Genomic DNA, 17,718 nt, shown 5'->3' on the forward strand with positions numbered 1-17,718 from the left:
CTCCTACTTAACTAGATGTATTGGTGAGGAGGTGATTTCTTCTGAAAATATGCTTACTTTGTTTATGAAACGCCATTTTACACCACCATGCTAGTGGCTAATGCTACTTCCTGATGTTGGTGAGAAAATTGTGTTTCATAAAGAAAGTATACATATTTCCCCAGTCCCCCCCCCCCCCCCCCACCCCTCCTTCTCGACAATAAATCTAGTTAAGGAGGAAATCAAGGCCTTTGCAGCCTGAATGGAGAATGTTTTAGGTAAAGCCAGTCCACGGGAGGATATGAGTATAATGCAGGCTGCATACAATGTGTTTGGACGGTAAAATGGAAACGACTGAATATCGCCATCTGTCGGCCTTTGGACAACTCTCACTTTGAAACACATCGTTTCATCTCATCAATGGGACTGACACCAGTGGTGTAAACTACTTCATGTAAAAAATATATTTTTAAATCGTTTTTGAGGGGGGGGGGGTATCTGTACTTTATCTATATTTTTTGACTAATTTTGCTTCACTATATTCTTAATGAAAGTAATGTATTTTTTACCCTGACGTCCAAAAGTAGTCGTTCCATTTGTGAACGTTTAGCATTAATGAAGAGAAGCCCGGTCGTCCGTTCCGCTATAGGCGTTTCTACTGTCTGTAATCTCACCTGGGTTTTTTCCTCTCTGTGGATCAGCAGTAGCGGGACAGAGGAATGTGTGTGTGTGGATCAGCAGTAGCGGGACAGAGGAATGTGTGTATGTGTGTGTGTGTGGGGAAACTACAGGAACCACGGCAGGACAGCGCAATGCTTGGATACAGATAACTCATGTTCAGGTAACAACGATACGCACAAAAAAAAAACGAATATATATAGGCATGTTACATGTTTGTAATTTCATGTTAAATGTTTTTAAATGGCACTTTAAAGGGAATTTATGTGTATGAGTTTATACCCTGGTCATCCGAGCATAGCGTTACTTTGCTTGCATCGAAAGTTTGACCTTTGATGTAAGGCTAACAATGTTTCAACTTTCATAACTGTTTGCTAGTTTTCTTTTCGGTAATTCTGTCCTTTCAGTAGGTGTCCGTGTTAACATTTATCAGTCTAATGATCTAATACGCTTGTTCAAACTGAATAACAGAATATTAGTTTCAATTTCTTCATACTGATCCACTCGTTGAAATTGAATTGAAAACTATTTTACATTTTACACATTTTCTACACTGTAAATTATAGATTTTGATATCGTTTTTGCAATTTTGCAATTGATCTTTATTCGTTGGGGGGGAGGGGTAAATATTGAAGTGGCTGGGGAAACGGGGTGATTTCTACATTTGTGGTTGAAGTGGACGCCACCACTTCAGTTCGGGGGTAGAATGGCCTTGTCTACACTATACAATAAAGTGGGACATTTTAACGTGGTCATTGGAGGCGAAGTCACACACACACACACACACACACACACACACACACACACACACACACACACACACACACACACACACACACACACACACACACACACTCACACACACACACACACACACACAACCAGCGCTCCCCAAAGCAATGCGATACTCTACCGTTATAACGGCCGCGGTGCGTGGTCAGGACACCGAATGGAGTTAACTCTTGGTAATGTCAAAGTCTGCGAGGACATGGGAGTTGCGTGAATCAGACCCTACAGGCTACAATGTTATACTCAATCCCCTGCGTATGCAAACACCTTGCAAAGACAGTCTAACAGCTAGTTATTTACTCATCTGTTCATAATGGTATGTTGTTTTATGTACACGTCCAAATGAAGTAGCCTCATAGGTTTATTATCTTGCGTCGAGAAGGATTGCACGTCCAGGTCGGGCTCACTGGCTGCTCTTCAACGCCTGTGATGGACACCTTGTAGCTTGCATAGCTGCAGGGAGTGGGTTCTGGTAAAGCCCGGTCTGAGAGAGCAATTTTACAGTCCATTATTATACTGTTCACCATGTAGAGACTAGTGTCTACTCTAGACTACTGTTCACCATATAGAGACTAGTGTCTACTCTATCTAGACTACTGTTCACCATGTAGAGACTAGTGTCTACTCTAGACTACTGTTCACCATGTAGAGACTAGTGTCTACTCTATCTAGACTACTGTTCACCATATAGAGACTAGTGTCTACTCTATCTAGACTACTGTTCACCATATAGAGACTAGTGTCTACTCTAGACTACTATTCACCATGTAGAGACTAGTGTCTACTCTAGACTACTGTTCACCATATAGAGACTAGTGTCTACTCTATCTAGACTACTGTTCACCATATAGAGACTAGTGTCTACTCTAGACTACTGTTCACCATATAGAGACTAGTGTCTACTCTAGACTACTGTTCACCATATAGAGACTAGTGTCTACTCTATCTAGACTACTGTTCACCATATAGAGACTAGTGTCTACTCTATCTAGACTACTGTTCACCATATAGAGACTAGTGTCTACTCTATCTAGACTACTGTTCACCATGTAGAGACTAGTGTCTACTCTATCTAGACTACTGTTCACCATATAGAGACTAGTGTCTACTCTATCTATACTACTGTTCACCATGTAGAGACTAGTGTCTACTCTATCTAGACTACTGTTCACCATATAGAGACTAGTGTCTACTCTAGACTACTGTTCACCATATAGAGACTAGTGTCTACTCTAGACTACTGTTCACCATGTAGAGACTAGTGTCTACTCTATCTAGACTACTGTTCACCATGTAGAGACTAGTGTCTACTCTATCTAGACTACTGTTCACCATGTAGAGACTAGTGTCTACTCTATCTAGACTACTGTTCACCATATAGAGACTAGTGTCTACTCTATCTAGACTACTGTTCACCATGTAGAGACTAGTGTCTACTCTATCTAGACTACTGTTCACCATGTAGAGACTAGTGTCTACTCTAGACTACTGTTCACCATATAGAGACTAGTGTCTACTCTATCTAGACTACTGTTCACCATGTAGAGACTAGTGTCTACTCTAGACCACTGTTCACCATATAGAGACTAGTGTCTACTCTAGACTACTGTTCACCATATAGAGACTAGTGTCTACTCTAGACTACTGTTCACCATATAGAGACTGTTGTCTACTCTATCTAGACTACTGTTCACCATATAGAGACTAGTGTCTACTCTAGACTACTGTTCACCATGTAGAGACTAGTGTCTACTCTATCTAGACTACTGTTCACCATATAGAGACTAGTGTCTACTCTATCTAGACTACTGTTCACCATGTAGAGACTAGTGTCTACTCTATCTAGACTACTGTTCACCATGTAGAGACTAGTGTCTACTCTAGACTACTGTTCACCATGTAGAGACTAGTGTCTACTCTATCTAGACTACTGTTCACCATATAGAGACTAGTGTCTACTCTAGACTACTGTTCACCATGTAGAGACTAGTGTCTACTCTATCTAGACTACTGTTCACCATGTAGAGACTAGTGTCTACTCTAGACTACCGTTCACCATATAGAGACTAGTGTCTACTCTAGACTACTGTTCACCATGTAGAGACTAGTGTCTACTCTATCTAGACTACTGTTCACCATGTAGAGACTAGTGTCTACTCTATCTAGACTACTGTTCACCATGTAGAGACTAGTGTCTACTCTATCTAGACTACTGTTCACCATATAGAGACTAGTGCCTACTCTATCTAGACTACTGTTCACCATATAGAGACTATTGTCTACTCTAGACTACTGTTCACCATATAGAGACTGTTGTCTACTCTATCTAGACTACTGTTCACCATATAGAGACTAGTGTCTACTCTAGACTACTGTTCACCATGTAGAGACTAGTGTCTACTCTATCTAGACTACTGTTCACCATATAGAGACTAGTGTCTACTCTAGACTACTGTTCACCATGTAGAGACTAGTGTCTACTCTATCTAGACTACTGTTCACCATATAGAGACTAGTGTCTACTCTATCTAGACTACTGTTCACCATATAGAGACTAGTGTCTACTCTATCTAGACTACTGTTCACCATATAGAGACTAGTGTCTACTGTATCTAGACTACTGTTCACCATATCGAGACTAGTGTCTACTCTATCTAGACTACTGTTCACCATGTAGAGACTAGTGTCTACTCTATCTAGACTACTGTTCACCATGTAGAGACTAGTGTCTACTCTATCTAGACTACTGTTCACCATATAGAGACTAGTGTCTACTCTATCTAGACTACTGTTCACCATATAGAGACTAGTGTCTACTCTATCTAGACTACTGTTCACCATGTAGAGACTAGTGTCTACTCTGTCTAGACTACTGTTCACCATATAGAGACTAGTGTCTACTCTATCTATACTACTGTTCACCATGTAGAGACTAGTGTCTACTCTAGACTACTGTTCACCATATAGAGACTAGTGTCTACTCTAGACTACTGTTCACCATGTAGAGACTAGTGTCTACTCTATCTAGACTACTGTTCACCATGTAGAGACTAGTGTCTACTCTATCTAGACTACTGTTCACCATGTAGAGACTAGTGTCTACTCTATCTAGACTACTGTTCACCATATAGAGACTAGTGTCTACTCTATCTAGACTACTGTTCACCATGTAGAGACTAGTGTCTACTCTATCTAGACTACTGTTCACCATGTAGAGACTAGTGTCTACTCTAGACTACTGTTCACCATATAGAGACTAGTGTCTACTCTATCTAGACTACTGTTCACCATGTAGAGACTAGTGTCTACTCTAGACTACTGTTCACCATATAGAGACTAGTGTCTACTCTAGACTACTGTTCACCATATAGAGACTAGTGTCTACTCTAGACTACTGTTCACCATATAGAGACTGTTGTCTACTCTATCTAGACTACTGTTCACCATATAGAGACTAGTGTCTACTCTAGACTACTGTTCACCATGTAGAGACTAGTGTCTACTCTATCTAGACTACTGTTCACCATATAGAGACTAGTGTCTACTCTATCTAGACTACTGTTCACCATGTAGAGACTAGTGTCTACTCTATCTAGACTACTGTTCACCATGTAGAGACTAGTGTCTACTCTATCTAGACTACTGTTCACCATGTAGAGACTAGTGTCTACTCTAGACTACTGTTCACCATGTAGAGACTAGTGTCTACTCTATCTAGACTACTGTTCACCATATAGAGACTAGTGTCTACTCTAGACTACTGTTCACCATGTAGAGACTAGTGTCTACTCTATCTAGACTACTGTTCACCATGTAGAGACTAGTGTCTACTCTAGACTACCGTTCACCATATAGAGACTAGTGTCTACTCTAGACTACTGTTCACCATGTAGAGACTAGTGTCTACTCTAGACTACTGTTCACCATGTAGAGACTAGTGTCTACTCTATCTAGACTACTGTTCACCATGTAGAGACTAGTGTCTACTCTATCTAGACTACTGTTCACCATGTAGAGACTAGTGTCTACTCTATCTAGACTACTGTTCACCATATAGAGACTAGTGCCTACTCTATCTAGACTACTGTTCACCATATAGAGACTATTGTCTACTCTAGACTACTGTTCACCATATAGAGACTGTTGTCTACTCTATCTAGACTACTGTTCACCATATAGAGACTACTGTCTACTCTAGACTACTGTTCACCATGTAGAGACTAGTGTCTACTCTATCTAGACTACTGTTCACCATATAGAGACTAGTGTCTACTCTAGACTACTGTTCACCATGTAGAGACTAGTGTCTACTCTATCTAGACTACTGTTCACCATATAGAGACTAGTGTCTACTCTATCTAGACTACTGTTCACCATATAGAGACTAGTGTCTACTCTATCTAGACTACTGTTCACCATATAGAGACTAGTGTCTACTCTATCTAGACTACTGTTCACCATATCGAGACTAGTGTCTACTCTATTTAGACTACTGTTCACCATGTAGAGACTAGTGTCTACTCTATCTAGACTACTGTTCACCATGTAGAGACTAGTGTCTACTCTATCTAGACTACTGTTCACCATATAGAGACTAGTGTCTACTCTATCTAGACTACTGTTCACCATGTAGAGACTAGTGTCTACTCTATCTAGACTACTGTTCAACATGTAGAGACTAGTGTCTACTCTATCTAGACTACTGTTCACCATATAGAGACTAGTGTCTACTCTATCTAGACTACTGTTCACCATATAGAGACTAGTGTCTACTCTATCTAGACTACTGTTCACCATATAGAGACTAGTGTCTACTCTATCTAGACTACTGTTCACCATATAGAGACTAGTGTCTACTCTAGACTACTGTTCACCATATAGAGACTAGTGTCTACTCTAGACTACTGTTCACCATATAGAGACTAGTGTCTACTCTATCTAGACTACTGTTCACCATGTAGAGACTAGTGTCTACTCTATCTAGACTACTGTTCACCATATAGAGACTAGTGTCTACTCTAGACTACTGTTCACCATGTAGAGACTAGTGTCTACTCTATCTAGACTACTGTTCACCATATAGAGACTAGTGTCTACTCTAGACTACTGTTCACCATGTAGAGACTAGTGTCTACTCTATCTAGACTACTGTTCACCATATAGAGACTAGTGTCTACTCTAGACTACTGTTCACCATGTAGAGACTAGTGTCTACTCTAGACTACTGTTCACCATGTAGAGACTAGTGTCTACTCTATCTAGACTACTGTTCACCATGTAGAGACTAGTGTCTACTCTATCTAGACTACTGTTCACCATATAGAGACTAGTGTCTACTCTAGACTACTGTTCACCATATAGAGACTAGTGTCTACTCTAGACTACTGTTCACCATATAGAGACTAGTGTCTACTCTATCTAGACTACTGTTCACCATGTAGAGACTAGTGTCTACTCTAGACTACTGTTCACCATGTAGAGACTAGTGTCTACTCTATCTAGACTACTGTTCACCATATAGAGAATAGTGTCTACTCTAGACTACTGTTCACCATGTAGAGACTAGTGTCTACTCTATCTAGACTACTGTTCACCATGTAGAGACTAGTGTCTACTCTATCTAGACTACTGTTCACCATATAGAGACTAGTGTCTACTCTAGACTACTGTTCACCATGTAGAGACTAGTGTCTACTCTATCTAGACTACTGTTCACCATATAGAGACTAGTGTCTACTCTAGACTACTGTTCACCATATAGAGACTAGTGTCTACTCTAGACTACTGTTCACCATATAGAGACTAGTGTCTACTCTATCTAGACTACTGTTCACCATGTATAGACTAGTGTCTACTCTATCTAGACTACTGTTCACCATGTAGAGACTAGTGTCTACTCTAGACTACTGTTCACCATATAGAGACTAGTGTCTACTCTATCTAGACTACTGTTCACCATGTAGAGACTAGTGTCTACTCTATCTAGACTACTGAAAAGACTGTATTGGCTTGTGGGTCAGGGCTGGGGTGGATATCAGAAGAAGTGGCTTGTGGGTTAGGGCTGGGGTGGATATCAGAAGAAGTGGCTTGTGGGTTAGGGCTGGGGTGGATATCAGAAGAAGTGGTTTGTGGGTTAGGGCTGGGATGGATATCAGAAGAAGTGGCTTGTGGGTTAGGGCTGGGATGGACATCAGAAGAAGTGGCTTGTGGGCTAGGGTTAGGGTGGATATCAGAAGAAGTGGCTTGTGGGTTAGGGCTTGGGTGGATATCAGAAGAAGTGGCTTGTGGGTTAGGGTTAGGGTGGATATCAGAAGATGTGGGTTAGGGCTGGGGTGGATTTCAGAAGAAGTGGCTTGTGGGTTAGGGCTGGGGTGGATATCAGAAGAAGTGGCTTGTGGGTTAGGGCTGGGATGGATATCAGAAGAAGTGGCTTGTGGGTTAGGGCTGGGGTGGATATCAGAAGAAGTGGTTTGTGGGTTAGGGCTGGGATGGATATCAGAAGAAGTGGCTTGTGGGTTAGGGCTGGGATGGACATCAGAAGAAGTGGCTTGTGGGCTAGGGTTAGGGTGGATATCAGAAGAAGTGGCTTGTGGGTTAGGGCTTGGGTGGATATCAGAAGAAGTGGCTTGTGGGTTAGGGTTAGGGTGGATATCAGAAGATGTGGGTTAGGGCTGGGGTGGATATCAGAAGAAGTGGCTTGTGGGTTAGGGCTGGGGTGGATATCAGAAGAAGTGGCTTGTGGGTTAGGGCTGGGATGGATATCAGAAGAAGTGGCTTGTGGGTTAGGGCTGGGGTGGATATCAGAAGAAGTGGCTTGTGGAAGACCAAAGCACTGCCACAACACTTTCTATTTTACAGCGAAAACTGCAGCAGAAGAAAACTCCTTTGTCGGCGATTCTTCCGTCCGATGGGCTGGGGAATGGCTGGGGAATGGCTGGGGAATGGCTGGGGAATGGCTGGGGAATGGCTGGGGATTGGCTGGGGAATGGCTGGGGAATGGCTGGGGAATGGCTGGGGATTGGCTGGGGAATGGCTGGGGAATGGCTGGGGAATGGCTGGGGAATGGCTGGGGATTGGCTGGGGAATGGCTGGGGAATGGCTGGGGAATGGCTGGGGAATGGCTGGGGATTGGCTGGGGAATGGCTGGGGAATGGCTGGGGAATGGCTGGGGATTGGCTGGGGAATGGCTGGGGAATGGCTGGGGATTGGCTGGGGATTGGCTGGGGAATGGCTGGGGATTGGCTGGGGAATGGCTGGGGATTGGCTGGAGAATGGAGAAACTCCTTTTTTAGGTCACGGTATTATATATTAAGTTAATAATATTTCACACCTTGATATTTCTTATTTTTCAAGCGAAGGTCTTTTTTAGGGAGCCTAGCCCGCCAGCCGAACTGAAGCTGATGCCTTAAGACTGTGTGTGATATAGGAGGTAGCAAAGTATGAACAAATTCACTGTCCTTTTAACCAAATTCAAGCAGAAACTCCACCCCCAACCTGAATGAACATTTCTTAGCACTTTGCTAGTAAAAACAATAGACAGGGAAACAACACAGCCAGTCTCTCTTATCTAATCAACTCAATGTAAATGATAGGAGCACACCCCTAGTTTCCTTGTAACAATAAATCCATTGTACTTACAGTACAATAAAACATACAAATTCCTAGCTCTTTATGAACCATGACAATTTCATTCACACGGTAACATTCATTTACCCATCACTGTACCTGTACACAGCCCATCTGTAAATAGCACACCCAACTACCTCATCCCCATATTATTACTTATCCTCTTGCTCTTTTGCACCCCAGTATCTCTACTTGCACATCATCATCTGCACATCTATCACTCCAGTGTTAATGCTAAATTGTAATTATTTCACCTCCTAAGGCCTATTTATTGCCTTACCTCCCTACTCTTCTACATTTGCACACACTGTACATAGATTTTTCAATTTTTCTTTTCTATTGTGTTATTGACTGTACGTTTGTTTATGTGTAACTCTGTGTTGTTGTATGTTGTCACACTGCTTTGCTTTATTCTTGGCCAGGTCGCAGTTGTAAATGAGAACTTGTTCTCAACTAGCCTACCTGGTTAAATAAAGGACTGGTTCTCAACTGGCCTACCTGGTTAAATAAAGGACTGGTTCTCAACTAGCCTACCTGGTTAAGTAAAGGACTGGTTCTCAACTGGCCTACCTGGTTAAGTAAAGGACTGGTTCTCAACTGGCCTACCTGGTTAAGTAAAGGACTGGTTCTCAACTAGCCTACCTGCTTAAGTAAAGGACTGGTTCTCAACTGGCCTACCTGGTTAAGTAAAGGACTGGTTCTCAACTGGCCTACCTGGTTAAATAAAGGACTGGTTCTCAACTAGCCTACCTGGTTAAGTAAAGGACTGGTTCTCAACTAGCCTACCTGGTTAAATAAAGGACTTGTTCTCAACTAGCCTACCTGGTTAAGTAAAGGACTGGTTCTCAACTAGCCTACCTGGTTAAATAAAGGACTGGTTCTCAACTGGCCTACCTGGTTAAATAAAGGACTGGTTCTCAACTAGCCTACCTGGTTAAGTAAAGGACTGGTTCTCAACTAGCCTACCTGGTTAAGTAAAGGACTGGTTCTCAACTGGCCTACCTGGTTAAATAAAGGACTTGTTCTCAACTGGCCTACCTGGTTAAGTAAAGGACTGGTTCTCAACTGGCCTACCTGGTTAAATAAAGGACTGGTTCTCAACTGGCCTACCTGGTTAAATAAAGGTTAAATAAATAAATAAAATGTTTGTTTTAGTTGATTCAAGTTTCATTACTCTTCACACCTCTCCTGGCGTCAGTGACCGCAGGACTTCCGTAGGGACGTCTCTTCCTCGAGAGATAAGGTGTGTTTGAACCCTGTGATAGTCCACAGATGGTCAGCCATCCAAACAATGTGGTAAATGGTAATTGAGTCATCACGCTGGGTCTAAGCGCCTGCAAGTCACCAGTCACAAGTATCACCTTCACTAATTCTTCCACTACAGTCTTTTCAATTATTAAAACACTCTTTGTACCATGAAATGAAAATGTTGAGATTTTAGTGTGCGCAGAACGGCTGGCTAGGGAAGTGGTTTATACCTGCCTATAGACCTACTATATCTAGGCCTATACAGTACCTTCAGTACCTACAGTAATATATTCACACCACTTGACTTCTTCTACATTTTGTTGTGTTACATTGAGATTTTATGTCACTGGCCTACACAGAATAGCCCATAATGTCAAAGTGTAATTAAAAGTGTAATAAACATTAAAAGCTAAAAATGTCTTGAGTTAATAAGTATTAATAAGTGTTTTTGCTTTGTCATTATGGGGTATTGTATGTAGATTGGTGAGGGGGAAAAACAATTTAATGGGGGTAGAAGCTGTCTCGGAGCCTGTCTGAGAGACAATGCTCCGGTACCGTTTGCCAGACAGTAGCAGAGTGAACAGTCTATGGCTTGGCTGGCTGGAGCCTGTGGCAATTTTTCGGGCCTTCCTCTGACACCGCCTGGTATAAAGGTCCTGGATGGCAGGAAGCTCAGCCCCAGTGATGTACTGGACTGTCCGCACCACCCTCTGTATCGCTTTGTGTTCAAGGGCGGTGCATTTGCTATACCAAGTGGTGATGCAGTCAGTCAAGATGCACTCGATGGTGCAGCTGTAAAACTTTTTTTGAGGATCCAAGGGACTATGCCAAATCTTGATAATGGTGTTGGAGTCGTGCTTGGCCACACAGTCGTGGGTGAACAGGGAGTACAAGAGAAGACTAAGCACGCGCCTGAGGGGTCAGAGTGGCGGAAGTGTTGTTGCCTACCCTCAGCACCTGGGGCTGGCCCGTCAGGAAGTCCAGGATCCAATTTCAGAGGGAGGAGTTCAAATCCCTGGGTCCCTAGCTTGGTGATGAGCTTGGAGAGGACTATGGTGTTGAACACTGAGCTATAGTCCATGTACAGCATTCTCACATAGTTATTTACCTTCTTGTCCAGATGGGAGAGGGCAGTGTGAAGTGCGATAGAGATTGCGTCATCTGTGGATCTGTTGGGGCGGTATGTGAATTGGACTGGGTCCAGGGTGTCTAGGATGATGGTGTTGATGTGTGTCATGACCAGCCTCTCAAAGCACTTGATAATTATACATGTGAGTGCTACAGGGCGATAGTCATTTAGCCAGGTCATCTTGTGGAGCTCTTGGGATTTACAGACTGGGACAAGGAGAGATTGAAAACGTCTGTGAAGACACTTGCCAGTTTGTCTGTTGGTAGAAGTGAAGTAGGATGGTTGTATTCATTGCCAGTTGTGATTCTCACATGTATTGACTCAGGGTTGTGAATAATTTATTTTCAATACATTTGCAAACATTTCAAAAAACATATTTTCACTTTGTCATTGTGGGGTATTGTGTGTAGATGGGTGATAAATTTTTTTGATTTTATGCTGTAACACAGCAAAATGTGGAATAAGTCAAGGGATATGAATACTTTCTGAAGGCACTGTATCAGCCTACACACACACACAGTCCTAATATACATTGATCTTTACAGTGTATCTAGTTTCTACAATGTTGACAGAATAAATAAAACCGTGTTGGGCAAATTACTTGACAAATCTAAAAGGTTAAAGAATAATAATCAATAAATAACATGACAGAAGAAACAAAGAAATCGAAAAGAAAAGTTATTTCAAGTTTTTAATAATTCATTTTATTTCAATTTGCTCTAGAATCGAATTATCAAAATAAATAAAACGAATAATATAATAATATTATTTCCTTAACAAGAAGACCTCATAGGGCTGAATAGCAAGGCGCTGCGCAGATTAATTCATTTCCACTTTTAAGGTGTTTATAGGGTGACCATAATATACTGGTAGTTTAAAGGTGTTTAAAGATGGACCATAATATACTGGTAGTTTAAAGGTGTTTAAAGGGTGACCATAATATACTGGTAGTTTATAGGGTGACCATAATATACTGGTAGTTTAAAGGTGTTTAAAGGGTGACCATAATATACTGGTAGTTTATAGGGTGACCATAATATACTGGTAGTTTATAGGGTGACCATAATATACTGGTAGTTTAAAGGTGTTTAAAGGGTGACCATAATATACTGGTAGTTTATAGGGTGACCATAATATACTGGTAGTTTAAAGGTGTATAAAGGGTGACCATATTATACTGGTAGTTTAAAGGGTGACCATAATATACTGGTAGTTTAAAGGGTGACCATAATATACTGGTAGTTTATAGGGTGACCATATTATACTGGTAGTTTTAAGGGTGACCATAATATACTGGTAGTTTAAAGGGTGACCATAATATACTGGTAGTTTAAAGGGTGACCATAATATACTGGTAGTTTAAAGGTGTTTAAAGGGTGACCATAATATACTGGTAGTTTAAAGGGTGACCATAATATACTGGTAGTTTAAAGGTGTTTAAAGGGTGACCATAATATACTGGTAGTTTATAGGGTGACCATAATATACTGGTAGTTTATAGGGTGACCATAATATACTGGTAGTTTAAAGGGTGACCATAATATACTGGTAGTTTAAAGGTGTTTAAAGGGTGACCATATTATACTGGTAGTTTATAGGGTGACCATAATATACTGGTAGTTTAAAGGTGTTTAAAGGGTGACCATAATATACTGGTAGTTTAAAGGGTGACCATAATATACTGGTAGTTTAAAGGTGTTTAAAGGGTGACCATAATATACTGGTAGTTTAAAGGTGTTTAAAGGATGACCATAATATACTGGTAGTTTAAAGGTGTTTAAAGGGTGACCATATTATACTGGTAGTTTATAGGGTGACCATAATATACTGGTAGTTTATAGGGTGACCATAATATACTGGTAGTTTATAGGGTGACCATAATATACTGGTAGTTTAAAGGTGTTTAAAGGGTGACCATATTATACTGGTAGTTTATAGGGTGACCATAATATACTGGTAGTTTATAGGGTGACCATAATATACTGGTAGTTTATAGGGTGACCATAATATACTGGTAGTTTATAGGGTGACCATATTATACTGGTAGTTTATAGGGTGACCATAATATACTGGTAGTTTAAAGGTGTTTAAAGGGTGACGATAATATACTGGTAGTTTATAGGGTGACCATATTATACTGGTAGTTTATAGGGTGACCATATTATACTGGTAGTTTATAGGGTGACCATATTATACTGGTAGTTTATAGGGTGACCATAATATACTGGTAGTTTATAGGGTGACCATATTATACTGGTAGTTTATAGGGTGACCATATTATACTGGTAGTTTATAGGGTGACCATATTATACTGGTAGTTTATAGGGTGACCATAATATACTGGTAGTTTATAGGGTGACCATATTATACTGGTAGTTTATAGGGTGACCATATTATACTGGTAGTTTATAGGGTGACCATATTATACTGGTAGTTTATAGGGTGACCATAATATACTGGTAGTTTATAGGGTGACCATATTATACTGGTAGTTTATAGGGTGACCATAATATACTGGTAGTTTAAAGGTGTTTAAAGGGTGACCATAATATACTGGTAGTTTATAGGGTGACCATATTATACTGGTAGTTTATAGGGTGACCATAATATACTGGTAGTTTAAAGGGTGACCATAATATACTGGTAGTTTAAAGGGTGACCATAATATACTGGTAGTTTATAGGGTGACCATATTATACTGGTAGTTTAAAGGGTGACCATAATATACTGGTAGTTTAAAGGGTGACCATAATATACTGGTAGTTTATAGGGTGACCATATTATACTGGTAGTTTTAAGGGTGACCATAATATACTGGTAGTTTAAAGGGTGACCATAATATACTGGTAGTTTAAAGGGTGACCATAATATACTGGTAGTTTAAAGGTGTTTAAAGGGTGACCATAATATACTGGTAGTTTAAAGGGTGACCATAATATACTGGTAGTTTAAAGGTGTTTAAAGGGTGACCATAATATACTGGTAGTTTAAAGGGTGACCATAATATACTGGTAGTTTATAGATGTTTTAAGGGTGACCATAATATACTGGTAGTTTAAAGGTGTTTAAAGGGTGACCATAATATACTGGTAGTTTATAGGGTGACCATAATATACTGGTAGTTTATAGGGTGACCATAATATACTGGTAGTTTAAAGGGTGACCATAATATACTGGTAGTTTAAAGGTGTTTAAAGGGTGACCATATTATACTGGTAGTTTATAGGGTGACCATAATATACTGGTAGTTTAAAGGTGTTTAAAGGGTGACGATAATATACTGGTAGTTTATAGGGTGACCATATTATACTGGTAGTTTATAGGGTGACCATATTATACTGGTAGTTTATAGGGTGACCATATTATACTGGTAGTTTATAGGGTGACCATAATATACTGGTAGTTTATAGGGTGACCATATTATACTGGTAGTTTATAGGGTGACCATATTATACTGGTAGTTTATAGGGTGACCATATTATACTGGTAGTTTATAGGGTGACCATAATATACTGGTAGTTTATAGGGTGACCATATTATACTGGTAGTTTATAGGGTGACCATAATATACTGGTAGTTTAAAGGTGTTTAAAGGGTGACGATAATATACTGGTAGTTTATAGGGTGACCATATTATACTGGTAGTTTATAGGGTGACCATATTATACTGGTAGTTTATAGGGTGACCATATTATACTGGTAGTTTATAGGGTGACCATAATATACTGGTAGTTTATAGGGTGACCATATTATACTGGTAGTTTATAGGGTGACCATATTATACTGGTAGTTTATAGGGTGACCATAATATACTGGTAGTTTATAGGGTGACCATAATATACTGGTAGTTTATAGGGTGACCATAATATACTGGTAGTTTAAAGGGTGACCATAATATACTGGTAGTTTATAGGGTGACCATAATATACTGGTAGTTTAAAGGTGTTTAAAGGGTGACCATAATATACTGGTAGTTTATAGGGTGACCATAATATACTGGTAGTTTAAAGGGTGACCATAATATACTGGTAGTTTAAAGGTGTTTAAAGGATGACCATATTATACTGGTAGTTTAAGGTGTGTCAAAACTTGGTCACTGAGTTAACTACCTTTCATCCCATTCCCACCGGAGGTGATTTGTTTGAATAGGTTGTGTGTGCAAGGTCTCAGAGGAAAGGAATGTGTGAGTGTGGTTTGGTTACAGAAGTGTCTGCCAAGCACAGAGTTACCTGGTTAAACATTGACTGAACTGAACATGGACTCTGTGTGATACTGTATATGAGGGATTCAAATGTCTAGATATATTATTCTCTCACCTTTTAATAGATTAAAACAATAAAATAATTCACCTTTATTTTACAGGTAGGCCAGTTGAGAACAAGTTCTCATTTAAAACTGCGACCTGGCCAAGATAAAGCAAAGCAGTGCGACAAAAACAACAACACAGAGTTACACATGGAATAAACAAACATACAGTCAATAACACAATAAAAAAGAATCTATATTCAGTGTGTGCAAATTAAGTAAGATTAGGGAAGTAAGGCAATAAATAGGCCATAGTGGCGAAATAATGACAATTTAGCAATTAAACACTGGAGTAATAGATATGCAGAATGAATGTGCAAGTTGAGATACTGGGGTGCAAAGGAGCAAGATAAATAAATAAATACAGTATGGGGATGAGGTAGGTAGATAGATGGGCTGTTTACAGATGGGCTATGCACAGGTGCAGTGATCTGTGAGCTGCTCTGACAGCTGGTGCTTAAAGCTAGTGAGGGAGATCTGAGTCTCCAGCTTCAGTGATTTTTCCAGTTAGTTCCAGTCATTGGCAGCAGAGAACTGGAAGGAAAGGTGGCCAAAGGAGGAATTGACTTTGGGGGTGACCAGTGAGATATACCTGCTGGAGCGCGTGCTACAGGTGGGTGCTGCTATGGTGACCAGTGAGCTGAGATAAGGCGGGGCTTTACCTAGCAAAGACTTATAGATGACCTGGAGCCAGTGGGTTTGGCGACGAATATGAAGCGAGGGCCAGCCAATGAGAGTCTACAGGTCGCAATGGTGGGTAGTATATGGGGCTTTGGTGACAAAACGGATGGCACTGTGATAGACTACATCCAATTTGCTGAGTAGAGTGTTGGAGGCTATTTTGTAAATTACATCGCCGAAGTCAAGGATCGGTAGGATGGTCAGTTTTACGAGGGTATGTTTGGCGGCATGAGCGAAGGATGCTATGTTGCAAAATAGGAAGCCGATTCTAGATTTAATTTTGGATTGGAGATGTTTAATGCGAGTCTGGAAGGAGAGTTTACAGTCTAACCAGACACCTAGGTATTTGTAGTTGTCCACATATTCTAAGTCAGAACCGTCCAGAGTAGTGATGCTGGACGGGCGGGCAGGTGTGGGCAGCGATCGATTGAAGAGCATGCATTTAGTTTTACTTGCATTTAAGAGCAAGTAAAACAGTGTCGTATTCAATATATATCATAGATATTCATAAGGGTTGCAATAGCGTCGCTATAAGTCCTTAATGGGAAGGAAACGGTACAGTAGTAAACCTGCTTTACACATTGTATTCTCCTACTCAAACGACATTGTCACATCCTGACCAGTAAAAGGGGTTATTTGTTATTGTAGTTTGGTCAGGGCGTAGCAGGGGGTGTTTGTTTAGTGTGTTTCGGGGTTTTTGGTTTATGTTCTATGTTTTCTATTTCTATGTGGGTTTTCTAGTTTTTCTATTTCTATGTTAGTTTTGGGAATGACCTCCAATTAGAAGCAGCTGGTTGTCGTTGCTTCTAATTGGAGGCCATATTTAGGTGGGTTTATTTTCTCTTGTGTTTTGTGGGTAGTTCCATGTATAGTCTATGTACCTTACAGGACTGGTTTTTTTTTGTCATGCTTTTGTTAAGTGTTAATTTCTTTAATAAATGAAGAAGATGATTCACATCCCCGCTGCAGTTTGGTCCGATCATTACGACGTTTATGACAGACACGCAGTCATCCAATGGGACCAAGGCAGAGTTTGATGCATTTCTAACATGGCTGCCGTTTTGAGGAAGCACACACGGCTTCATGAGTTTCGACTCAGGCTTTTTTTTTTTAAAGCTTCAGCACTTTAAATTTTACCATGATGGTGGCTTCCAGATGCTACTCCTAAAGGGCCAACTGAATCGGGAGACTGTTACTTTAAGTTTTTCAAGGTTTATTTGGCACAGTGAAATGCTTAACTCGAAAGCCCTACACAACAGTGCAGTATTCAATATTATACAAAA

General features: G+C 40.5%; 1 protein-coding gene across 1 annotated transcript in view; it reads left to right on the top strand.

The window, feature by feature from the left end:
- The first annotated feature begins 412 nt into the window (after positions 1–412).
- LOC106568559 (MOB kinase activator 3B) overlaps positions 413–17,718 on the top strand; it is a 76,153-nt gene continuing 58,847 nt past the window's right edge. Inside the window, exon 1 of the mRNA XM_014139000.3 lies at positions 413–820. Within this exon, the coding sequence (XP_013994475.2) occupies positions 813–820 (8 nt within the window). The 5' untranslated portion in view covers positions 413–812. The remainder of the gene's footprint in view (positions 821–17,718) is intronic.

Source organism: Salmo salar, chromosome 13 (genome assembly GCF_965601325.2).
Source record: "Salmo salar chromosome 13, fSalSal1, whole genome shotgun sequence".
NCBI classification, from domain to species: Eukaryota; Metazoa; Chordata; class Actinopteri; order Salmoniformes; family Salmonidae; genus Salmo; species Salmo salar.